At 41.2% G+C, this 23,380-nt stretch overlaps 1 protein-coding gene across 7 annotated transcripts in view; it reads left to right on the top strand.

The window, feature by feature from the left end:
• CALD1 (caldesmon 1) overlaps positions 1-23,380 on the top strand; it is a 215,626-nt gene that overhangs the window by 101,796 nt on the left and 90,450 nt on the right. For 6 of the 7 annotated variants that reach the window (XM_023514226.1, XM_023514228.1, XM_023514225.1 and 3 more), the window contains exon 3: positions 18,664-18,775. In XM_023514226.1, the coding sequence (XP_023369994.1) occupies positions 18,705-18,775 (71 nt within the window). In that variant the 5' untranslated portion in view covers positions 18,664-18,704. Of the gene's footprint in view, positions 1-17,785; positions 17,980-18,663; positions 18,776-23,380 lie in introns of those variants that run through there. The other variant, XM_012806264.2, reaches the window with a different exon arrangement.

Below are 23,380 nucleotides of genomic sequence, written 5' to 3'. Positions count from 1 at the left end.
ATTCACCTGCATCTACACTTTGCTTTGGGCTGCTAAACAAAAGGAACTGGTGGACATCTTGCACTAGCCCTACAACAGTAAGATTTAAGTAGAAAACACACTCAATCTGGGTTTTCTTTGCCCTTTCTCCCTTTTTGCTAATTCAAAACAAAACGTCCATCATTCACTCTAACACCAGCCTTTAAGAGCTGGAGACAAAGGGAGTCTGAATATTCACACCAGTGTGCTACAGATGAGCTGTGATTTCAAGATGCTGGCTGTTCCACTGACAGGAGGGAAAGGGCGGTTGACTAGTTTAATATCTTTGGCTGAAAACACTTTGTTAAAGAGCAATAGAGAAGGCCAACCTTAGTATTGAGTCCTGTTCTTTAAGGAACAAATATGAAATATTATGGGATGGGGCAACTGAGTTTGGGGAAAAGTATGTTTATCATATTTACAGGATCCAGGGTCGGGGGGGCGAATGCAAAAACATGTGGGGCCTTGAGGAGGGAGCTCTTCGAAGAACATTTTCTCCTTATTCTTCACTGAATTCCTCCTACAATTATGCCATCATTTTGAATCTGATTTCACCATGGAATTTCAAAATTTATAAGACTATTCTAATGGGAGACTCTCAGAACCTATCTGACTGCCACTCCCAGATTATTGGTTAATGACTTATAAATAAAGATGCAATTGTAAGCCAGGGTTGCTAGGAAGCTCCTGGCCACCATTAGAACCTTCCTTAAATGTGCATGTTCAGTTACGCACTCTTTCATTTATTCTGCAGACACAGTGGATTGGACTTTCTCTATCTCACACGCCATATTGGATCTGGGCTACATTGGCAATTCTACTATTTTTTCTCATAAAATGGGCTCTTTTTAATTCAATGCAATGGGAAATTTGGTGACTCCAATGATGTGTTCATTGACGTAAATTGTGATTTCTGATACTCTATTTATTTTTCATTGGCCTCTTCTTGGCAAAGGGTCATAATATTTTAAATATCTCTGCCCTCTCATCCACCTATCATAGTTAATTATGTGGTTTATAGGCAAAATACTGCAATGTACTGGCTATATTTGTAAATCTACTTTTCTGCAAATCACTGTGAAGAGTGATGCATAATTGTACCCTAGGTTATTTATTTCCTATATTCTGGTTTTTTTTAAAATAAGGAGAATATAACGGTAGTTTGAAAGTTCAGTCATCCTGTGGTATTTGTGGAGGATTGGTTCCAGAACCCGTTAAGGCACCAAAGCCCAGGAATCTCCAAGTCTCTGATATAAAATAGAACAGTATTTGGGTATAAGCTACACATATTTTCCTGTGTACTTTTAATCATCTCAAGATTACTTACAATACTGAATATGATGTAAATGCTATGTAAATAGCATTTTAGGATTTTAGGATTTTATTTGTATTGTTTTTCATTTTTGTATTGTTATTTTTGTTTGTTTTTTGAGACAGCACCCTGGGTAGAGTGCTGTGGCATCTTAGCTCACAGTAGAAACCGTTGGGCTCAGGCGATCCTCTTGCCTCAGCCTCCAAAGTATCTGGGACTACTCGTACTGGCCACAACACGAAGCTAGATTGTCTATTTTTAGTAGAGACTGGGTCTCACTCTTGCTCAGGCTGGTCTCAAACTCCTAAGCTCAGGTGATCCACCTGTTTCGGTCTCCCAGAGTGCTGGGATTACAGGGCTGAGCCACCACATCCAACTTATTGTTGTTTTCTTATTGGGGTCTTTTTGGGAATATTCTCTGTCCACTTGTGACTGGTTCTGTGGATATAGAACCCACCAATATGGACAGCCTATTGTAATTGAACTTCAAAGCAAATTACGGATTGTGTGACATTTTTATGGAACGTTCACAGGAATCAAAGGTGAGAGACCAGAAACTGATCTACCTTGACATCAGCAGAAATTAAGCCACAGGCCTCTCACTGGGACAAGTCCCCTCTATAACACTTCTCTCCCAATGCCTAAGTTATTACATTTGATATCATCTTCTGTTTCTAAAGAAGGCCTCCCAAATAATCTTTAGGTCCCACAAAACCTGGATTTGCCCCAAGACTGACACAGATAAACTTAGATCATTTAGCTTCATAGCTAAAGCTAATTAAGGAAGCAAAGTGAAGAAATGGTCATCGTGTAAAATGTGGTAATTTATTTTTGTAAAGCTTTAAAACAAACCCGGCTTATTTTCTAAAGTGAAGCTCTCTTAAGTGAAATAATATTAATAAAGTAGTTGAACACAAGTAGAAGATTCATTGTAACTTCATTAATAAACGGCAACTCTGAATCTAACCTAATGTGCAGTGGGCCAAACCCTCCTTCTGACAGGAAACGGTGCCTCGTAAGAGCATTTGTGAGAGGGGCATAAATCTTTCCAGGCGATCACAAGATCACTTCATCATCGAGGTTCTTGCCACAGTCTACTTTGTATTATCCATGTATAGGTCTTGTGAGAGGGAAGGCACTGCTGTGATTAAGAGCATGGCCTCTGGGGCAAGGTTGTGAATTCCAGCTCTACCATTTGCTACCTGGAACAAATGACTCACCTCTGGGTCTCCATCTGTGTGTCTGGAAAATGGGGACGATAAGGACTATTACAAGGATTTCAATTGACATTCTTAAGTGCTTGGAATTGTGCTCAGCACGTAGTAAGTGCTAGATAACTGTTAGCTAAATAGATAAACTTGTCTTATCTAGACCGAAAGCTAGTATGGGATCATGTGTGAGCTCATCCCTGCTCATACTATCTATCCTGGAAGATCAGTCACTAATGAAAAACTCTAGAAATCAGAGTCACAAACCAGCAGTCCTAGCCCCACGCTGCCTTGCAAATATTTTTCCTTTGTCTGCTTTTTTTTCCCTTAATTCCGATTTGAAATTAAGAAAAGGATGCGTGCATCTCCAGTTTCCCCCTAGGCCACTACTCCCAGATATTTACCTCTTTGGTCCTTAAAATTATTTGAGTTTGTCATGCCAGACAAATGAATGATCACATATTATGTGAACACTCCTACGGTTAGTGGCAGTCTTCCTATCTAGGGAGATAGAAACTAGAGAAACTGAGTAAGTAGAGACTTAGAAAGACGTAGAAACAGAGATCTCCTCTATCTGATGTCAGAGCTGACCACGGCTGCTTCGGTCATGACAAGCTACACTATGCAGGGGTCAGAAATAGCCAAAATCTCAATGCGTTGAAAACAAAGATTTGTGTGTCACTCACGCTAGACAAACAGGGGTCTCTGGTTCACATCACTGTCATCCATACTCAGAGACCGCTCATGAAAACTGCTCTGTGGAAATATTGCCAACCATGGTAGCAAGAAGAGAGACCTCTGGAGGGTCTCGCATTGGCAAGTCGACCACAGAAGTGACATGATATTTCCGTTCACAACCCAATTGGCCACAGGGGCCAAGTACAATTCTGTAATGTACCTAAAAGTAGTAAAACAGAAACAAGGGGCAGAGGCATGAATGGCCATGGCTATGGCATTGTTTGGAACTTGAACTTGGAGTCTGTGGCCAGGATTTTTAAGCATGGCAATAAGTTCACCTCAGGAAATATTACCGTGCATCTATAAATGCATAGCAAAATACTCCACACTCTGAGGGGCTATCAAAGAAAATGTAGACCTTGACATTGAGCAGCCTCAGACTTGGTCAAGAGAAAGAGATGTTGTAAGACATTTGAGTAATGAAGACTGATAGTATTGAGCACCAAGAAGAATGGTACCCACAAGTCAGTAAAAGTGGAAAGAGAGGATGGTTCTTGGATAAAGATAAGACTTGAGCTAAACTCTTGGGAAAATACATGGGATTTTCAGGAATGGAAGGCGCTTCAGGTTATGGGAGACAGGAAGCAGGACAAAAGTCCAAGGCAGAAATGGGTGCCAAATCATTGCAGGACTAGGGAGTTTGGCCTGGCTATAACTTGTGTCTGAATGAGACGCATGAGACCTGGGAGAGATGGAGTAGAGCCCTTTGAAGGAGGCCTTCTGAGGTCTACAGAGAGACAAGATGTTGACATGTGGAAGGAAGGTCACCCTTCCTCAACAACCCCCTCCAAAACAGAGGCACCGACACCTCCCAGTCACCAGCCCTAAAGAGCCCTGAATGCCCAACAGCTTCCCAGACCTGCAAGGTGGTCCCGAGTGAGGACAGTGGTAAGCCTCGGGTTGCTTCTGCTTTCAGTTTAAAGCATCTTTGATCACTTCTCCTGCTAACAAAAAATATCCAAGTTCAGCCTCATTGCTGGGGTCAGTTCAGCCTTTCTGCTATGTAACATCTGTTTTTGAAATTCGGCTGAGACCCTGATTTAAATCTGTTTAACTTAAAAAGCAGCAGGAGAACATCTTGTTTTCATGAATGTCCAGAGGCTGTGTGTCAACAAATAAAAGGTCTGTTTGTGGTATTCAAAGTAGAAAAGCTGGTTTTGAGATGTTCTGCCACTGGGATAAATTTATTATGGACTGTTTGTTTCTTGGAATCATGAACCAAAGCTTGAAAAACACAGTGGAGCAGCTTAGTTTAAATCAGCAAATTTCTACTTGATGGTGGGTGAGAAACATTCTCTTATTGTCAGAGGTTCGCTGAACTGGGTGGATTCAGAAAGATGCCCTCTTTCATGCCTTTTAGCTTAGCAGGTGAAGCTAATGTCTCATGTGGATTCCTATGTCTGCCTGAATTCTGGCAGAGAGAATCGAATGGACCGTTATTTACATGTTACTTACTCAGGACTTAGAGTGGGAAAGAAGGAGTGAGGATGGTTCACCATCCCTGAATCAGACTAGTTACTTCTCCCCTACTATTTTAGAGGAGAGAGGAAGAGAGGAGTTCTATTCATACGCACTCTAACACAGAGATGTCAGCTTCTATTTGATGAGTGAATACAAACTCTGGTCTTGAACACTGATGTTTGCTTTATGAATGCATATCTCTCTGTGTATTACTCTCATTCCTCTTTGAAAAAGCCATTCCTGCCTAAATCTTATTCTATCCCCAAAGAAACCATTAAACCGTTCCTATACCTGTAGTTCTCTCTCATAGAACCTTGTTCTCTTCCTTCCTAACCCTTATGCCAATATATAGTTTGTTTATTGCCTGTATCCACCATCAGACGGTGAGCCCCCTGGGGGCAGAGTAGCTAAGTTCACAATTTATATGCCACACTAAGCAAGGTGACTAGTGCATGAATAATAATAATTCCTAAATATTTACTGAATTTTTTTTATTGAAATTCTCATTGTGAGGATGATTGTAGAGCCTCAACCACTTCTGACTGTATCTGGATTTATTTATTTATAAGATAGAGTCTCACTCTGTCACCTTCGGTAGAGTGCATGGTGTCATAGCTCACAGCAACTTCAAACTCTTGGGCTTAAGCAACCCTCTGGCTTTAGCTTCCTGAATGGCTGGGGCTATAGGCACCACCACAACACCCCCCTGGTTTATTTTTATTTTTTAGTGGAAACGTGGTCTCACTCTTGCTCAGGCTGTCTCAGACTCCTGAGCTCAATCATTCCACCTGCCTCAGCCTCCTAGAGTGCTAAGATTACAGGCTAAGCCACCTGTATCTGGATGTAAACTCAGGGAAGATGACAATAGGGCTTGTAATGAAGTTGAATATGTAGGGCCGTCTGTGTGATGACATACTCACATTCCTCTCAAAGGTCCTGCTAGTGGGATGAGTTAGTCTTACCATCTCTATTTTCTTGATGTCAAGTTGTCAAGCTACATTGGCCAGCATTAATGTCATAGCACATGGCAGTAGTTTAAGATTTTTTTCTCTCGGTTCTGCGCCTATAGCTCAGCATCTAGGGCACCAGTCACATACACCAGAGCTGGCAGGTTCGGATCCAGCCTGGGCCTGGATTTTGGTTGAACTACAACCAAAAAATAGCCAGGTGTTGTGGTGGGCACCTGTATTCCCAGCTACTTGGGAGGCTGAGGCAAGAGAATCACTTAAGCCCAAGAACGGGAAGTTGCTGTGAGCTATGACACCACAGCACTCTACCGAGGGTGACATAATGAGACTCTCTCTCAAAAAAAATCTTTTTTTTTTTTTCTCAAATGGTGAACTCATCCCTAGTGGGATTAAATGTATGACTTTAGCCTAATTAGAAAGAAAGTCGGGCCCACCAAGCACCTGGTGAAGGCAGTATGAGTTTATATGGTCTGAAGATGTTTGGGTACCCAATGGGCAGGCATAGGGCTTAACATTCACATTCATTTGTCCAGTGATCACGGTAGACCTTCCTGACAGTCAGGCCAAATATGAATACTTCGACTTGAGTAGGAACAAGGTAGATTCATTTGCTCATTTTGCTTCAGCTGCCTGTGTAGACAGGGTTGAAATGGGAATGATTTTTGTGTTCCAAAGGCTCTCAAGAGAAATGCTCCTTCGTTTACAAGAGGTGCAATTCCACAATAGTTTCTTGCTTTGTATACTTGAAAACATTCCCAAAGAAACAAAGTTGGATGCAGAAAAAATATTGGGAGAAAAGAAAAATAATACTCCAAATTCTGGACAATTCTACTTTAATAGATTGATCTGTCTGCCAGCTGGCCACAGGGTTGACTACTTGTAATATATACTTTTGGTAGGCCACATGTAGTTCTTGGAACTGTTTATATTAGGCTGCAGAAACTTAATTATTCTAAAATTGGCAGGATTCTCTTTGGTTACTTAATGCAAAATTGCTTAGTCATCTTTATACATAGTGTGGACAGCTTTTGTTTAAGTGGGGAAAAGTGGGAACTGCAAATGTACTCCAAGGACAGTTCAGTGCAGGTATTAAAACAAGAAGGTATCGTCGTTTTGTGTTTTTTTTTTAAGACCCTTAACAGGTGGTTGCCACATGTTTTAATTTGACAAGCTAGGTAACTGTTGAGTTGAGGTTCTTGATTACAAGTATTTTTCCATTTTCTTGGTGGATTTTGTCAGAAGCAAAAAGCTGTTGCCGCTGTTGCTTGGATTGTACGTGTATTCTAATCCTACATTTTTTCAAAGTATAGGTTTTCCTGCAAGACAGTGGGAAGCTGTAAAGTCAGCTGCTGGACCAGCTTTCTTGGTTCTCTGAAACAAACAAGGATGCCATTTCAAAATGGCTGTCACAAAGATCCTCCTTTTGTCTCTTTTTGGTTTGAATCCTTATCTCGTCATCCTTAAATTGCTGCCTTGCAAATGCAATACAGATCCATAGCTTCAGCCAGGAGGAGGAAAGGAGCAGGCAGAGTGAGTTTCTTCTGCCTAAAGTCTGAAGCGGAGCCTGGAGGCTTCCAATTTTCCCAGGAATGCCCATGGCAACCTCACACTCTTCCTGTGATCTGGGCTGGAACTCCTAAGAGAGATGGTGAGAAAAGATAAAAGTTCTGTAGCCAATGGGTCGAGACACCAGGCCTGGGAAGGGTAGGTTCCCAAGCAAACATCCAGAACAGTAACTTCTGTTTCTAATTACCTAGTGTGGTTAGAGAGCGAAATCAGGCAACACTTTTTTTTAGACTGATGGAAGCATTTAAATGGGCTCTGAATGTCAGTGTTTTCTAATTATGATGGAGGAGTGGCAAGGAATCTCCAAAGACCATGGCAATTTGAAGTGTTTCAGCTGAACCCTGATTCTCTTCTTATTCATCATATGTTTTCTTTTGTCTTCTTTTCCTTTGAACATCCTGGAACAAACCTATTCCCTCAGTTAAATAGCTAATACTCCTCTTCCTGAAACCAGAATGTCTTTCTAAGACAAAGTTCTTTTTCACCAGAGGAAAACAACCACAAATGCAAACCGAACTATAAAATAAGTCTTCGTAGTAAACCACCATAATCCCCAAGGTTACTAAGAGCGAGCTCAACTGGAGATGCAGTCTTTGATAATGTCTTAGCCAAGTTCATCTGTTTACTAGTTAAGCCCATTGAATAAGCAATGCCCTGGAATCCACTCCAAGTCAACAAGTATGAACTCAGTGCTGAGTATAAGAGAAATAGTTAAGAAATTTGAGGGATCACAACAGCGAGTCATCGCCTAAAGGATGTTATGATCTCTTAGAAAATAAACTACATGGACTTAGTAATTAAAATATAAGCTATAGACTGAGCACCCAGTAGAAGCATAATATGGGTACCAATAAAAATCATGTTGTTGAGGAAGTTGTTCCAAGATCCTGTGGTTTTTGTGTCTCAACTCTTGAAAAGGGAACAGAAGAAATTGTGTTCAAATTTTCACTTCTCCTCACTCTTCAGAAACTTTCAAGTTACTTTAGAGACAGTCTAAATACCAGTGCTTATTTCCTACTAATTTTCCAGTAAGCACCCACTTTGAGCCATTTCTTACCTGAAGTAAAGTCTAATAGACCCAAACTAACAAATGGGCGAAACTACTATCTAAGTGGCTCATGTACAAAGGAGAAGGAAGCAATCTAAGCACTTTTCAACTTATTTATCTATAAATTTCTGTGCTTAAATTGTGCATCTATTATGCCCAAGAGACACAACAGATAATAATGTCTCTCGGTTTGGTTTCATAGCTTTCCATCTCAGGTTAGAAACCCCTAGAAGATATTCTCTAACTTGCTTTCTTATTCCAGAATACAGTAGATGCACTTGGTGATGATGAAAAATAGAGGTTGAGTAATTCACTAGAGAATAGTTGGTCCCTAATCAATAATAGCATATACTTTGTATGCAAAAATACCACTGTTAAGAACTTTGAATTGTTTCTAGCAATATATGGATTTCCATCCTGCCTTCTAAACCCTCCTGCTTTGTATTACTAAGGCTCTAGATCTGCTTTCGATCACCTAATTGAACAAAGCAATCCTGAAAAGCAGGCACATGAGTTGCTGGTATTCATAGAGATGAGTAGTCCAACAAGTCCAGAGGGTCATGCCCAAGCAAAACTATTATTGTGTAAAATGTGGTCATCTCTCTGGCACATTTATAATTGGTAAAGATTCAGTGGCCTCTGGTCTTTTGTCCCAGATAACCACTTTGGGCTTTGTTACTCAATTTGAAGAATGATCTTTCTTCAGGCAGTGTCTCATCTTCTTTTGCACTTGCCAAGCATTTTATTTGCTCAATACCAAGCACCCAGAAACAGTTAGATTGCGCAATCCACAGGACTAAGGTAACTAAGGGAATTAGAAAAGCACAGCCATGCATTGAGATAGTGACAACATGACACCCCATGGTTTAGTACATCTTCTCTATGAGATCATAGAGTCCTTGATACAGAAACCATGTCTTGCACACCTTCATGTCTCTGAAGCGGATAACATTACTTCACCTGATAGAATCATCGCATGTTAGGAGTTAGACGATCTTACAGCAGACAAAAATGTTCTTTACCTGGTCTTACGTGGTGGCTGCTAAATATATGTGGCACTAAACACTTAAAATGGGGCTAGTGAAGCTGAGGAGCTGAATTTTTGATTTTAATTAATTCACATTTAAATTGCCTCATATGACTGGTGGACAACATAGCCTTAGAATCTTGAAATCTTTTCACCTTTCCCTTAATAGGTGGTCATTTCACCTGTACCCGGCTGTTTTCAGTGATAGGGGCTCACCCTTCTAAGCAGCCTTCCCTCCCACTATTAGATAGTTCAGTTGGAGCAGCCCTCAACACATCTACATTGTGTGTGGTATTCTACATATGCTTCTGTGGTTCAGGCAGACATTTATAAAGCACATTGACATGGTTTTTAGCAAGGCCATGCCAAGGTTACGCCAAGGCTAGCAGGGACTCAAGTTGGTGGAGCACTTCCACCTTTGCCTCGGGCTTTACATCTATGTTATTTATGCTTCTCTAGAGACCAAGCCCCAGCAGCGGCCCCAGGCCTATTCCGATTTGGTATTAACCTGTGCCTTTCAGTCTAACTCTTCTTGAGTTTGTCAAGGAAAAGTATCTCAACTCTTGAAAAGGGAACAGAAGAAATTGTGTTCAAATTTTCACTTCTCCTCACTCTTTTCAGAAACTTTCAAGTTACCTTAGAGACAGTCTAAATACCAGTGTTTATTTCCCACTAATTTGCTATGTTTATGGAGCTAAGGCCAAAGTTCTATGTCAGTCTTCTTTCCTTAAGTGGGGGATGAAAATACCCTTATTACTTGAGAGGATCAAATAAGGATAACCATATAATTTTGAAAAAGATAAGGTGATATTTGTGAGAGCGCTTCCAGATGCAACCTGAAGTTCCTAAGAGTGTATCCCTAAGCATTTAAGTTAGTATTACCAAAACCATCATTTTACTAATCTGAAACACCCAAACTGAGAGGGCATAAAGACATAGGCTTTAGTAACATTAAGTATGTCAGGTCTTCTGTTGGTAAGAGGATAAATACAAATAGAAAAAAAGTAATTGATAAAAGCTGAATGGCGGGGGGGAGGTGGGGCCAGTGCCTGTGACTCAAAGGAGTAGGGAGCTGGCCCCATATGCCAGAGGTGGTGGGTTTAAACCCAGCCCTGGCCAAAAACTAAAAAAAAAAAAAAAAAAAAAAAAGACAGGGAAGAAGAGGAAAGATAGGTTATAACCTGCTAACCCGCTCTTAGCAGAGTTTTGTGTTAGAGGTCCCACTGATTAGAGAAAAGAAACAACTAGAAAAAGCAAAGGCTTAATTGTCTTCATTCTTATTCCTATGTTGCTAGTCTGGACAAATGTGCTTTAATGATTGGACGCTTTTTTTTTTTTTAAGTAGCACAGATTTTTGGAACAAGATGGTGAAGGTTGAGCTCAAATTAAGTCCACACTGTACATTACAATCCATTTGTTTATTTGGTTTTCGAGTCCCAAATGAACCTTTCAGTTCAGAAAAGAGCAAAGCGGGTTGATAAATTGATTTTTTTTAAAGAAAGGACAAAAGTTCACTTTCCACAGTCACAAAGCAAACACTGCCAGATTTACTGTGTAACTACTGCAAATGGGGGTTTATGTAACTTTTGAGATTTACATATTCTATTACCAAGGTCTCTGATTCACTGTATAAGCCACAATCAGTCAATAAAGTACAGAGAGATGAAACAGTTTCAGTTACATTTTCCATACTCAGAACAGTAAAATCTAGGACAAAAATCCAGTGGCTCAACTTGGCTACAATTCCTGAGTGCCTACTATATGTCCCAACAGCAAAGAATTTTTTTTTAATACTATATCTTTTCATGAGTGGCCTTAAAAACAAGAGTATATGGAAAGCAAAGCACCAATAAAAACATTTAAAGACTAAAGAGAAGAGGCGATGAGCCCCAGCAAGGTGGTGTGTTATTAATTAATAAAACAAGGTATTAGTAGCTGCTCAAGAAGGGAGCTATAACTTTTGAGCTAGGGGCCTGGGGAAAGGTATCACGAAGGAATGAAATTTGAACCAGAAATTTATGATTGAATAGAATAGCTAGTGAAAAGAGGAGCTCGTTCCATATGATGGAGTAGAGTGAATCAAAGTGCAGAGGTAGAAAATTACAAGGTACATTTGAGAGGTAATGAAATATTTTTCTTACCTGGGATGCCACGATATGATCAACTTGAAAGGAAGACTGATAATTTCTAGATGAGAAAATCCAAAGAAAATACACTTAGATATTCAGAATATTTAGAACTGGGAAAGAGGAGACACAGACCTCCCAAGCTTGCTGCATCTGTCTGTGCTGAGTAGGAAACCAGGCACAGCCCATAGCAGTATGGGCGTACAATGAAACTTTGGGCATCATCTGTTCTGGCCATCTCACTCTACAGAGAAGCCAAGCTCAGAGATCTTTGGTTCTGTTCTCCTAAGTCCAAGTGCAGGTCACTGTTTGCCAGGGGTTTATGGAGAAGGATAGTTAAAGGATTGCAGTGAGCAAAGAGCATTTGAAGAACAGAGGTAAGGAATCTGCCGCAATAGACCACACCCAGAAACCACCCAATTCCTCTAGACAGTGATTCTCAACCTTCCTAATGCCGCAGCCCTTTAATACAGTTCCTGTGGGTCGCAACCCACAGGTTGAGAACCGCTGCTCTAGGATGAAAAGAATTATCACTGAGTTGCAGTAATAGCTCAATTGACATTAACACATATTCTTAGAATAGACATAACACGTTCCCTGACTTTTTCTCACAAATCCTTGAATCTCAACAACAACAACAACAAATACCAGCAAATGACAGGTGTGATCCAAGGATGAAGATAGGCATGAAAACCCTTGTGAAAGTTTAAAGAAGCAAGAAAATCTAAAATACTATTAAGTTTCAGGAAGGTAAAGCCCTTTCTGTCTTTTTCACTCTTGTATCACAGTGCCTAGAGCAGGACTTGGACATAACAGATGCTTAGTCAGTATCTATTAAACACAGATTGTATAAGTCTTTTTGTGAGGCTTCACGGAAATAAATCATGAACTTTATAGTGGGTACAAAATGATGACTTGTCAGAAAGGACCTGTCTAGTAATGATTATAAGTGTTGAAATTCTAGGGTTTCTTGAAATAAGAGGGAAATAGTGATATTGAGGGTGAGGATGTAGGGTTTTAGAGGAGGAAGGTGTGTAGCGAGGAAGGTGTGATATAAGAGAAGAAACTCCAAGATGTCAAAGAAAAGCATGTAGAGATGCTGCCGAGGATACAGCCAGCCATCCTGAGGAACAAATTTTACAAAACACGATTAAATAACATTTGGAAGACTGGTTTAATAGAGATCTTTTGTGACTTGATAATTCTATAATTTAGACCAAATGGGTTTAAAACTGAAGGCATGGGTAATTTTTAAGATCACTTATCTATGTTTATATGTTCCAATGAATTAAAGTGACAATAGTCCTCTCAGAACTTCTCCGGGGCCTCTTACTTGTTCCCTGAGATGGAAAACAATTCCTAGAGAGAAATGATGGGTCAGTCCCATTCATCAAGAATGTTACAGAGGTCAAGAGCATACACTCTGAAATTCTGTAAAATGGGGATTATAATAGCTGCCTCACAGGTTTACTATGCAAATGAAATAAGATTGTATGTTTTTAAATGGCTCAGAAGAACTATGAAGCTATGAAAAGACATGGAGGGAACTCAAATGAATATTGTTAAATGGGAGACACCGGGCTGAAATGATGACATGCATACCATATGATTACAATGATCACCATTCTGGGAAAGCCAAAGCTAGAGAGACATGAAAGGATCAGATAAGCAGTTGTCAGATGTTGCAGTGAGGAGAGGAAAGGGATGAATAGGGAAGCACAGGGGATGTTTAGGGCGATGAAGCTATTTTGTACAATGCTGTTTGGCAAATACATATTGTGCTTTTGGAAAAACCTGTAGAATGGTACACACGGAGTGAACCCTAAGGTAAACTATGAACTTTAGTTAATGATAATGTATCAATATTGGTTTGTCAATTGTAATAAACATATCACATTACTACAACATGTTGATAGGATATAGTCATTTCCTAAGGCTGCCATAGAAAAGTACCACAAATTAGATGGCTAAAGACTGGGGTCCCCATCCCCACGGCCATGAATGGGTACTGTGGTCACACAGCAGGAGATGAGGAGCAGGCAAGCAAGTGAAGCTTCATCTGTATTTACAGAGGCCCCCGATCACTCACATCACTGCCCGAGCTTCACCTACGGTAGATCAGATCACCAACAGATAGGACAGAAACTTTTCTCATGATGACAGATGAATGACCAGTAAACATATGAAAAAATTCTCATTGTCCCTAATCATCAGAGAAATGCAAATCAAAACCACCTTGAGATATCACCTAATCCCTGTGAGAATGGCCCACATCACAAGGTCCCAAAACAGTAGGTGCTGGTGCAGGTATAGAGAGAAGGGAGCACTCGTGCACTGTTGGTGGGACTACAAACTAGTACAGCCTCTGTGCAAAGAAGTATGGATATTCCTTAAAGAAATAAAGAAGACGTACCATTTGATCTTGTAATACCATTAATAGGATTTTTTTCTTGTCGCCCTCGGTAGAGTGCTGTGGCATCACAGCTCACAGCAACCTCCAACTCCTGGGCTTAGGCAATTCTCTTGCCTCAGCCTCCCAAGCAGCTGGGACTACAGGTGCCTGCCACAGCACCTGGCTATTTTTTTGTTGCAGTTTGGCTGGGGCTGAGTTTGAACCTGTCACCCTCGGTATATGGGACCAGCACCCTACCCACTAAGCCACAGGCATGGCCCATCAGAAAAAAAGTCATTTTACCATAAGGATATTTGCACTTGAATGTTTAGAGCAGCACAATTCAGAATTTCGAAGATGTGGAAACAACCCAGGTGCCCTTCAACACGTGGATGGATTAATAAACTGTATACCATGGAATACTATGCAGCCATAAAAATATGGAGATTTCATATCTTTTAACAACCAGGATGGATTTGGAGACTATTCTCCTAAGTAAAGTATTAGAAGAATGAAAAAACAAGCATCACATGTACTCAGTTCGTACTTGGGACCAGTAGATTAACAACTATATGTTCATGTGAGAGAAAAACTCAAACTCAAGGACAATCAGGGGAAGAGGTTGAGTAAATTCCCGCCCATGGGCATATTGCACATTTCCTGGGTAAAGGGCACAACTACAGTCAGACTTTAACCTTACGAAAGCAAACTATGGGCCGGGTGCCATGGCTCATGCCTGTTATCTTAGCACTTTGGGAGGCTGAGATGTGTGTACTGTTTGAGCTCAGGAGTTCAAGACCAGCCTCAGCAAAATAAAGCCTCCATCTCTACTAAACATAGAAAAACTAGCCCGAGCAAAAGCAAGAGCCAGTCTCAAAAAAAATAGCCAGGCATTGTGGCAGGTGCCTGTAGCTACACAGGAGGCTGAGGGAAGAGGATTGCTCAAACCCAAGAGTTGAGGTTCCTGTGAGCTATGATGCCATGGTATTCTATCCAGGGTGACAAAGTGAGATTCTATCTAAAAAAAAAAAAGCTAACTATGTAACCTAATAGTATGTACTCCCATGTTAATCTGAAGTTAAAAAATAATAGTAGATTTCTTGATTGAAAGACACATCAGAAATTAAAATCAATTTTTTAAAGGACAAGAATAATAAATTAGATTTAATAAATGTAAATATATTTTAATTCCTAGTTTGGGGAGGAAGATGGAGAAGGGAAAAGAAGAAGTGCTAGAGAAAGAGAAAAATAAAAAAAGAAATGTGAGAAGAAATGTCAGTAAATAATCTATCCTTGAAAGGAAGAAGAGAAGGAAAGGAAGACAGGGAGAAGGAAAGGGAAAAGAAGAAAGTTCTAGAAGCCAGAAAGTGATGGTCACACCTTTTGTCACCTTGTGCTGATCACCTGGGCTGCAGACTCCGTGGCTTCATTACCAAAAGGGTGGTTTGAAACCTGTATACTGACCTCTTTCTTGATTACGGCACCATGGATGTGCCCTATTGTAAGAAAGTGCGTGAGAACCCATATTGAAAAGACAGATGTATCAGCAGGTGATGATTTACCTGCCTTTGCCTTTGTGAAGGTGGCTTTTTGGGCCCATTTTAGTAAAGGAGTGACATCAGAATCCTGTCAATAGCATGAGCACCATCTGAGCACAAAAAAAGATTGTCATAAAAATTTTCAAGAACCCATCTATCACACACATCCATACATAGCTCTTTTAGGCTACCCTGTCTAGTGGCGACACTTGGGAGCTTTATAATTTATGGAATCTCCCCGCCTTGACATTTCATTCCTTCATTGGTTGGGAGTTTGTTTCCTAACCAATGTTGCTGAAAAGAATTCAGCACTGACTGGGGGTAGGGGCGGAAATGAGGGATTACCGGCTGGGGACATGGAAGCCACTGCTCTCAAAAGAAGGGGAGCAGGGTGGGGGAGGGGGACACAATTCTACCCAGACGTGGTTCCCCTTACATAAGAACAGTGCCAGAGACATTCAGAAAAGCTCTGTGATATAAGGAGTGAGAGTGAAGGAAGCCCTCCAGGCTGTGCTGTGCTGAGACCAGCCAAGAGCCATTGTTTTCACAAGCACACACCAACCCCTCTCCCCTGTACAGGATACACACACATGTACACACCGTTGGTGGGACTGCAAACTAATATAGCCTCCCCAACACAAGACACACACACCACACCATGTGCCTTTGCGTCCTCCTGTCCTCATCTCCACCCACCCAAGGCACAACCCATAACCCAGAAAGGCTCTGCCCAGTGGAGACTAGGAAACAGCACGCTCACACTCTCACCCTCTTCTCTCTCCCTCTGGGTTCCCCCACATGGATACTCAGCAGAGTTCAAGTGTTTCCTAGTTTTTCTATGTTTGGAAAAGATAAAAAGTGCCCCAGTAAGTAATAAAAGGTAAGGAGTGAAGGAGGGAGTGGATGGAAGAGAAAGAATGTGCGTGGGTCCACAGCCAGTGAGGACAGTCAGGGTCAGCCACCAAAGTGACCACACAATGTTGATCAGCTGTGTTTCCTGCCTGCCGGGCTCTGCAAACCATGTGCTTCTTGGGTCTGTTGGAGATATTTATTTCACTGCTCATTAGCACCTCCACCAGAGATACAGGCTGAGAACCCCTGTTGCTTGCTGACAGGCTGCCAGAATGACTCCTTCACTTTGATGAGGTAGGAGGGAGAACCAGAGGCTTAGGGGATGCTCTCCAAGCTCCTTGGATATGAAAAGTAAAATTGTTAGCACACAGACAGACCTGGCTCTTTCATTTCTGTTTAGCGTTGCTATGGTTAATTCAAGAGGGGGTTCTAGGCAACAAAAGACCTTGCTGAGGGGAGAGAAAAGTCTGCTTTCTCCCTGTACCTAGTGTTCAGGCACCCAAGTTTGGACCCTCCTGCACACGGAGCCCACCCCTGGAAGCAAGACCCCCAGATGGCCTCTTAGGGGGCCCTCCAATTACTTTTTTTATTCTGATAATTATGGAGATATTAGACTGGAAAATGTAGAGAAATTTCTTTGTTGTTGATGAAATAAGAGGAAAAAACTGGTTGTTTCCTTCATAACTAGCAAAGCCCAAGGAAGAACTCTTGCTAAGTGTAAGATAGAAAAACAGATCAAAAAATTTAAGCCCTGGGCTCAGCGCCTGTAGCTCAGCAGCTGGGGCGCCAGCCACATACACTGGAGCTGGAGGGTTTAAATCCAGTCCCGGCCTGCCAGACAACAATGACAACTACAACCAAAAAATAGCCGGGTGTTGTGGTCGGCATCTGTAGTCCCAGCTACTTGGGAGGCTGAAGCAAGAGAATCACTTTAAACCCAAGACTTTGAGTTTGCTGTGAGCTGTGACACCATGGCACTCTACCAGGGGTGGCAGCTTAAGACTCTGTCTCCAAAAAAAAAAAAAAAAAAAATTTAAGTCCTGAATAAACACCAAGATTTGAATTTCTAAAGATTTATAAGCAGGATTAATAATACCCTAGAGGATAAAGAAAGGGGGAAAAATTTCAAACATCATATAGTTTTGTTTTTGTTGGCTGAGGTTTTATTTTTGTTTTTGTGGGATTTTTTTTTTTTTTAACAGGGGGAAAAACACCCTTACAAATAAAAGAATTTGACTAGTTAAGAAAGTTTCTGAATTTGGCTTCCAGAATCTAAGTTTTGCATTTTTTGCTCCCTCAAAGAAAGATGCCACCAGGTGTGATGGCTTTAGGTTTTGTACAGCTCCTTATTTTCTCACACAGGGCAAATGGCTTGTCTCGTGTGCACAGAAAAGGCTGGAAAATATTTTTGTGATCCGAGTGCAGCAGAGAGTCTAGGATTCCAGAGGAAGTGGAGGCCTCCCGTTCCGCACAGGAAACAATCTTCAAGCAGGCCTTAAATGCCAGATTCCAGGCCGAGTTTAACTAACCACTGACAGCTCTGTAAACAAAGCAAGGACAAAAAGAGCCAGCTTCCCCTTTTCTGGTAGTCATTTTGGGTTTGGGGGCTGCAGGGGAATTCTGGAATACTTGACTCCATGGCCCAGAAAGGCAAGGGAAGCTGGCTCCTCAGCTGAAAAGCTGGAAGGGGAAGATCTTTCCGGAATTAAAACCATCACGGAGGAGGTAGGAAAGGGTAAAACGGTTGGATTCCATCTGCAAAAAGAGCTGGGATTTTTGAGCTCTGAAAACTGCTTGATTACAACTTAACTGTCTTTATAAAATGTTGCTTCAGGATGTTTGTTTGCGATGTTATTGCAGGGTCTTTAATAACGTTCTGAGGCTCCCTTTAGAATATGCACGTTGTGTGCTTAGATAATGCATTACTTTATTTCTCTTTTACTTTTTCCTTCGTTCCTACGTACTCCTTTCTTTGCCACTTTCCTTTTTGCGTTTATCGCTCGGCTGTTTTTCTCCTCTTTCTTTGTCCACGTTTTCATTATTTTTGTCTGGAGTTCAGCGAGTTATGAAGAACAAAATCATTCAGTAAAATCCCAAGTGATTCTGCCAGTATTTCAAAGCTTCAAAACCCTGTCTGTCTCCTGAGATCTTCTTTTCCTTTTTTTCTTTTTTAAAATGTAATCCTGGGATCTTGAACTTATTTATCTCTAATTATTTCATGAATGAGCCTAAATTTAACTCCGCTGAGGAGTCACAAATGGATCACTGGCCACCTTATCAACGTTCTAAGGTATTTTTATTAAGAGTAAAGAAGAAATAGGGAGGATGAAAAAGTGGGGACGGGGAGCAATTCATGAGAGGCAGTTCTCTGAGTCACCTATGACCTTGACCCTACCTTCTCCCCTTCAGATCCAGACACTACCTGGTCTTCCTAAACCTGAAACTGCACCATGGATGATTTTGAACGTCGCAGAGAACTTAGGAGGCAAAAGAGAGAGGAGATGCGACTCGAAGCAGAAAGGTAAGGATCCCGGTTGAAAAATGCCTGTGTCCCATTATTAACAATATTGGTTTCCAGCCTCGAAGCCCATCCCTCTGAACGTGCAGTGTGGCCATATTGCACCCTTAACTGCTTGAAAAAGTAGGCATTTTTCTGTTCAAACTCTAAATCCTGCATTACAAAAAGGAAAACAAACAGATAAGCATCAAGGAAAAGATTTGAGAAGAGCCAAAAAGTTACATTTAATCAAGACCTTTCATGTTGGAATTTTTAAATGACAAAGGTGATGTGTAAATAAAGGTTCAAAAGGTACATACAGTATGGAAATGACAGATGACTGCCAAATATTGAATATTTGAACCATGTAGGACATGAGAGTCTTTGATCTAAAAAAGTAAAAGCCAAAAGCCCCAGAGAAATCACGTGGCAAATTTTTATTCTTATTAGAAAAGCATCTAAATGTAGTGATGTATATAGAACAGGTTAATTGTCAGTGGACTGTGTTACTGCTGGACCCTGCGTGTAGTGGGAAAATGTTTGGTTGTGTGAGGCCTCTGTAGTGGTGGCTTTGACCATAGTTTGGGGAGAGAAAGCATCAGTGTATAGAACGCACAGCATAAATGCATATTTAAATATTTTTAAACCTCAGAGCAAGGGAAAGTGGCATTTAATGTGGTTTAAATCTTTTGAGAAAGCAGAGTAGACATTCACAAGGAGAGAAATTTTAAACAAAGATCTTAAAATCAAATCAATTTTGCCTGCCTGGAATCCCAATACACAGTTAAAAAGATAGTGGCAAGGTGATCCCTTAGCAAGCCTGCAGTAGAAAACTGGAAACATACACCGATCACAAAGAATATCGGTCTGAATGTTCAACTTATTTGTATGGAGAATACAAAAGAAGAAGATAAAATTACTGCCCTTGAGAAACTTGACCAGAGTTGGCTGCCATTCATAGAATGTCTGTGCACATACCCATGGCACTGTGAATGGCACCAGTCTTCTGTGGGTTCCGGTCCTACTCTGCCCTGCATGAGCGGTGTGGCCATGAGCAGGTGACTTCTCTCTAAGCCATGGTGGCCTTATTTACAAAGTAGTCTTAACATCTACCCAGCTTGTATAGTTGTTGTGCAGATTACTAAATTACACAAAGAGCTTAGCCCAGTACCTGGCACATCAAGGGCTTTTTACAAATGATCACTATTATTATGGTTGTCATCATCATCATCATCAGCTGTTTATCACTAGCTGAAGTAGTAAGAAACAACACACAGGGAAATCGGGGAAGGATTTCATTCTTTGGTGGCCACAAGAGCTGTGATTAATTTCGGGTAGAAACAACATCCAAATGGAGATTTCCTGCAGGCACCTGGAGATAGAAAATCTCACTCTTTTCTCTAACAGGAAGAGGAAATAGTATTAGAGAAACGAACTGGGGCACGTTCAGTATGTTGGTGATAGTGCAAAAGGTGAAGTGATATATTCCCAAGAAAGTAAATGCAGAAAAAGTGAGCGATCTTAAGGACATAAAGGAAACCATTAAAAGAGACAAAATATCAGAGAGACTGGGGGAGAGCCAGAGGGAGTGTGGGGCACCAGTATTGAGTGGCCATCCAAGCCTGGTTGCCTGCCACGACTAGGCCCAGCGAGGCACTCCTCCCATCCTTTCCAGTGCTAGTCCACAGTGTGTCTGCATCCAACAGACATTTATTAAGCACCAACCGGGCTTAAGTGTCCATGCTGGGGATGGGAAAAATGATAACAAGTAACCAGACATGGTTTCTGCCCTTAAGTGCCTCTGAGCATGTGAGGAAAGCAAACTATAGCAGGACCAAAAAGGGGTCAGGCCAGAGTCCAGGGGCCCTGCAGCAGGAATGAGGACACGGATATTGGGCATCACCAGCTTCAGCTTCTTCACTATCTCCATGGACAGGGGTTCAGGGAATCAATGTGAGGGGAATGACCTTGTTGGGGTGAGAGCCGTACTGTGATTGCTGTGAGTAAACCAGCTTTCTTCAGATTAGATCTTTGCCCAAGAATTGACCACACAGCCACCTAGTTTGTTCCTTCTCGTTCTTTATTTTGTATGAAGGGAGTTTTCTTCCTTTAATGTCAGACCTAAAATACACAGTTAGTACAGGTTAGTTAGCTACCTTTAATAACCTCAAATAAATGTGTACAAATTAATCCTAACCTCATTGACCATACATTTTTGTCTGTATTATTTCCCTTAGAATATCAGATTCCATCTGCTTCCTTTGCTTTGCTTTCATGTCTTTCTTTTCTCTCCTTTCTCTTTCCTTCTTTTCTTTCTCTTTTTTTCATGTTAAGAGAGAAAAGAGCTTAAGTATTTCCTCATATTTGTGCTTAATTTTATTTTTCTCAAATTTCAAGGTGAATCTTCCCATTTAGTTTTTTTGAAAGTAGGTAAATCCATATGCACCATTCAGGATTTTATAAAATCTGATCATTTACTGGAATAGTGAAAGTCTGGATTTCTGGTCCAGCCAACTTTAATGGGAAAGCGCAGGGCGTGTGCAGGAAACAGATGGCCAGAACCAGAAATCAAGGGCCCTCTCAAATCGTGGTTTTGATCTGAAGACAAAGAGCACATGAGACCCTGGGCAAGTCCCTCTTCCTTTGGCTCTAGACCTTGGCTTCCTCCTCTAAAATGGTATTGGGTGTGTTCTCTAGGGGATCAGTGGTCATTTTTAATTCCCTTTTGATTTTGATATTGTCTAATTATTTTTACAAAGATCATATATTCATATTTTTAAATAAACATTAAGGCAGTTTTCCTTTTGGAAAAAAATTAATTCTATAACCCTATGCAGTATAGTTGGGCTAAACTGGAAATCACCTAACTTTCCTTGGGATGTAGGCAATTCAAAGAAAGAACTCATCCTAGATCTTGAATGGCAGTGGAGCAAATTAGCCAAAATAGACTTAGCACCAAGGCTCAGAGCTGTAGAACCATGCGATCACTCTCAGCACATTTTATTAGGCATCTCTTCTGCTGTAGGCTCTATTTTGGGCACTGAGGATAGACCAACAGAAGGACAAGATTAAAAGCTTAAAGCTTTTTAACCTGTATAAAACCAAGTAATATCAAGAAATGACACTTTTACATCTTGAACAGTATATTCCCTGAAACTAGCTCATACTTATTAAGGATGATTCTTGCCCTCTGTATGCCAGACCCTTGCAGACAGCATGAGGAAAGAGGCACTGCAGAGAAGAGAAAGTCCATTAACTTTCCATACCCACCAAGACTTTCCGAATAAAAATGCCCTGTTATTTTGATTAATTATTACTGAGTTTGATTAGCAGGTGCAGTTCTCCTTTGCAATGATAAAGAATTTAAAACTTGTACTTTCACCAGACAGTCTAACCACACATTAAAACAAACCAGACTTTTACACATTTTATGCCTCAGAAGTAGATCTTTTCAAAGACTATGTAAAAAGTTAATTGCAGGCTTTGTGCCATGCTGGCTTTCATGGGCTTGGGTCTGGCATTAACTGGCCACATCCTAGCTACTCTGAGACTGTCATCCACATACCTCATTCTGAGGGTTCTAGTCTTATCCATTTCAAATAATCTAGACTGCAAGCCTAGCTATGGAAGCATCCTTCCCTCCTTCGACTGCCTCTTAGCCTGTGCCACTTTCACGCTTTCCCAATCTGAGATCTGTAAGTGAGGTCTTTAGATTTGGCAAAAAAGAGGTCCTTCATTTGGTCATCAAAAGAAAAGTGTGTATGTGTATTTTTGTTTTTTTTACTCAACTCCATTTTTGATCTTGAAATCGAACAATTTTAAGATCTCTGCACAAGGGTTGGAAGAGAACCTTGACCTTGTTTCCACTGCTACGCTCACTGAAGTCAGCTGGCTTTGGTTGGTTGCTACAGCCTCTGTCCCTGTTTTCTAAGAAGCTGAAAGGACTTCCTGTGCCCATTTCCTTTGCAGTCTGTCAACATGGGTAATAATCACTGGATGCAAAGGGAAAAAGCCAGGAAGACCCAGAAGCTTTCCCACAGGCTTAGAGAGGTGGGCCCAAAGCCAATCCAATGCCAGATCCTGTCCAGGTTGGGGACAATGAGTTTTTCTCCGTGAATGTTTTCTCCAGTGGATCATAGGAACCCAACTTCTCTACAAAACAGCTACCTCTAGGACACTTGTGAACAGCCACGATGTGGAGAAGGGCTGGTTGGTGTAGCCACCTAGGGCAAGGTGGTTGGTTAAGGGGCACCCATGGTAGGACTTGCCAAAGAAGGCAGTGAGGCGGACCGTGGTGCAAGCCAGCAGTGCACCTCCTTGGAGCAACCCACCAGCTGCACAGATCAGCTCTACAGCCTTGGCAGACCAAGGACACCCCCCCCACCCAATACCAGACACAACCCAATACCAGACTTCACCACAGCGCTAGCCAAAAATATATACCTTAAATACCTACAAAATACAAGACACTGTCCTGAACCACAGAGATCAGTGGTCACAAATAGAGATAGCGTCCATATAGTCATGAATCTCATATCCTAGGTGGATTAGTAATTTCAGAGCAATCTTGACCAAAAGAGGCAGAAAAAACCATTTCAGTGGGCAGGATAGAATATGCAGGTACAGATC

The sequence above is a fragment of the Otolemur garnettii genome, unplaced genomic scaffold (assembly GCF_000181295.1).
Source record: "Otolemur garnettii isolate 467f Iridium unplaced genomic scaffold, OtoGar3 scaffold00049, whole genome shotgun sequence".
In the NCBI taxonomy this organism is placed as follows: Eukaryota; Metazoa; Chordata; class Mammalia; order Primates; family Galagidae; genus Otolemur; species Otolemur garnettii.
This window is presented reverse-complemented; position numbering and strand designations above follow the sequence as displayed.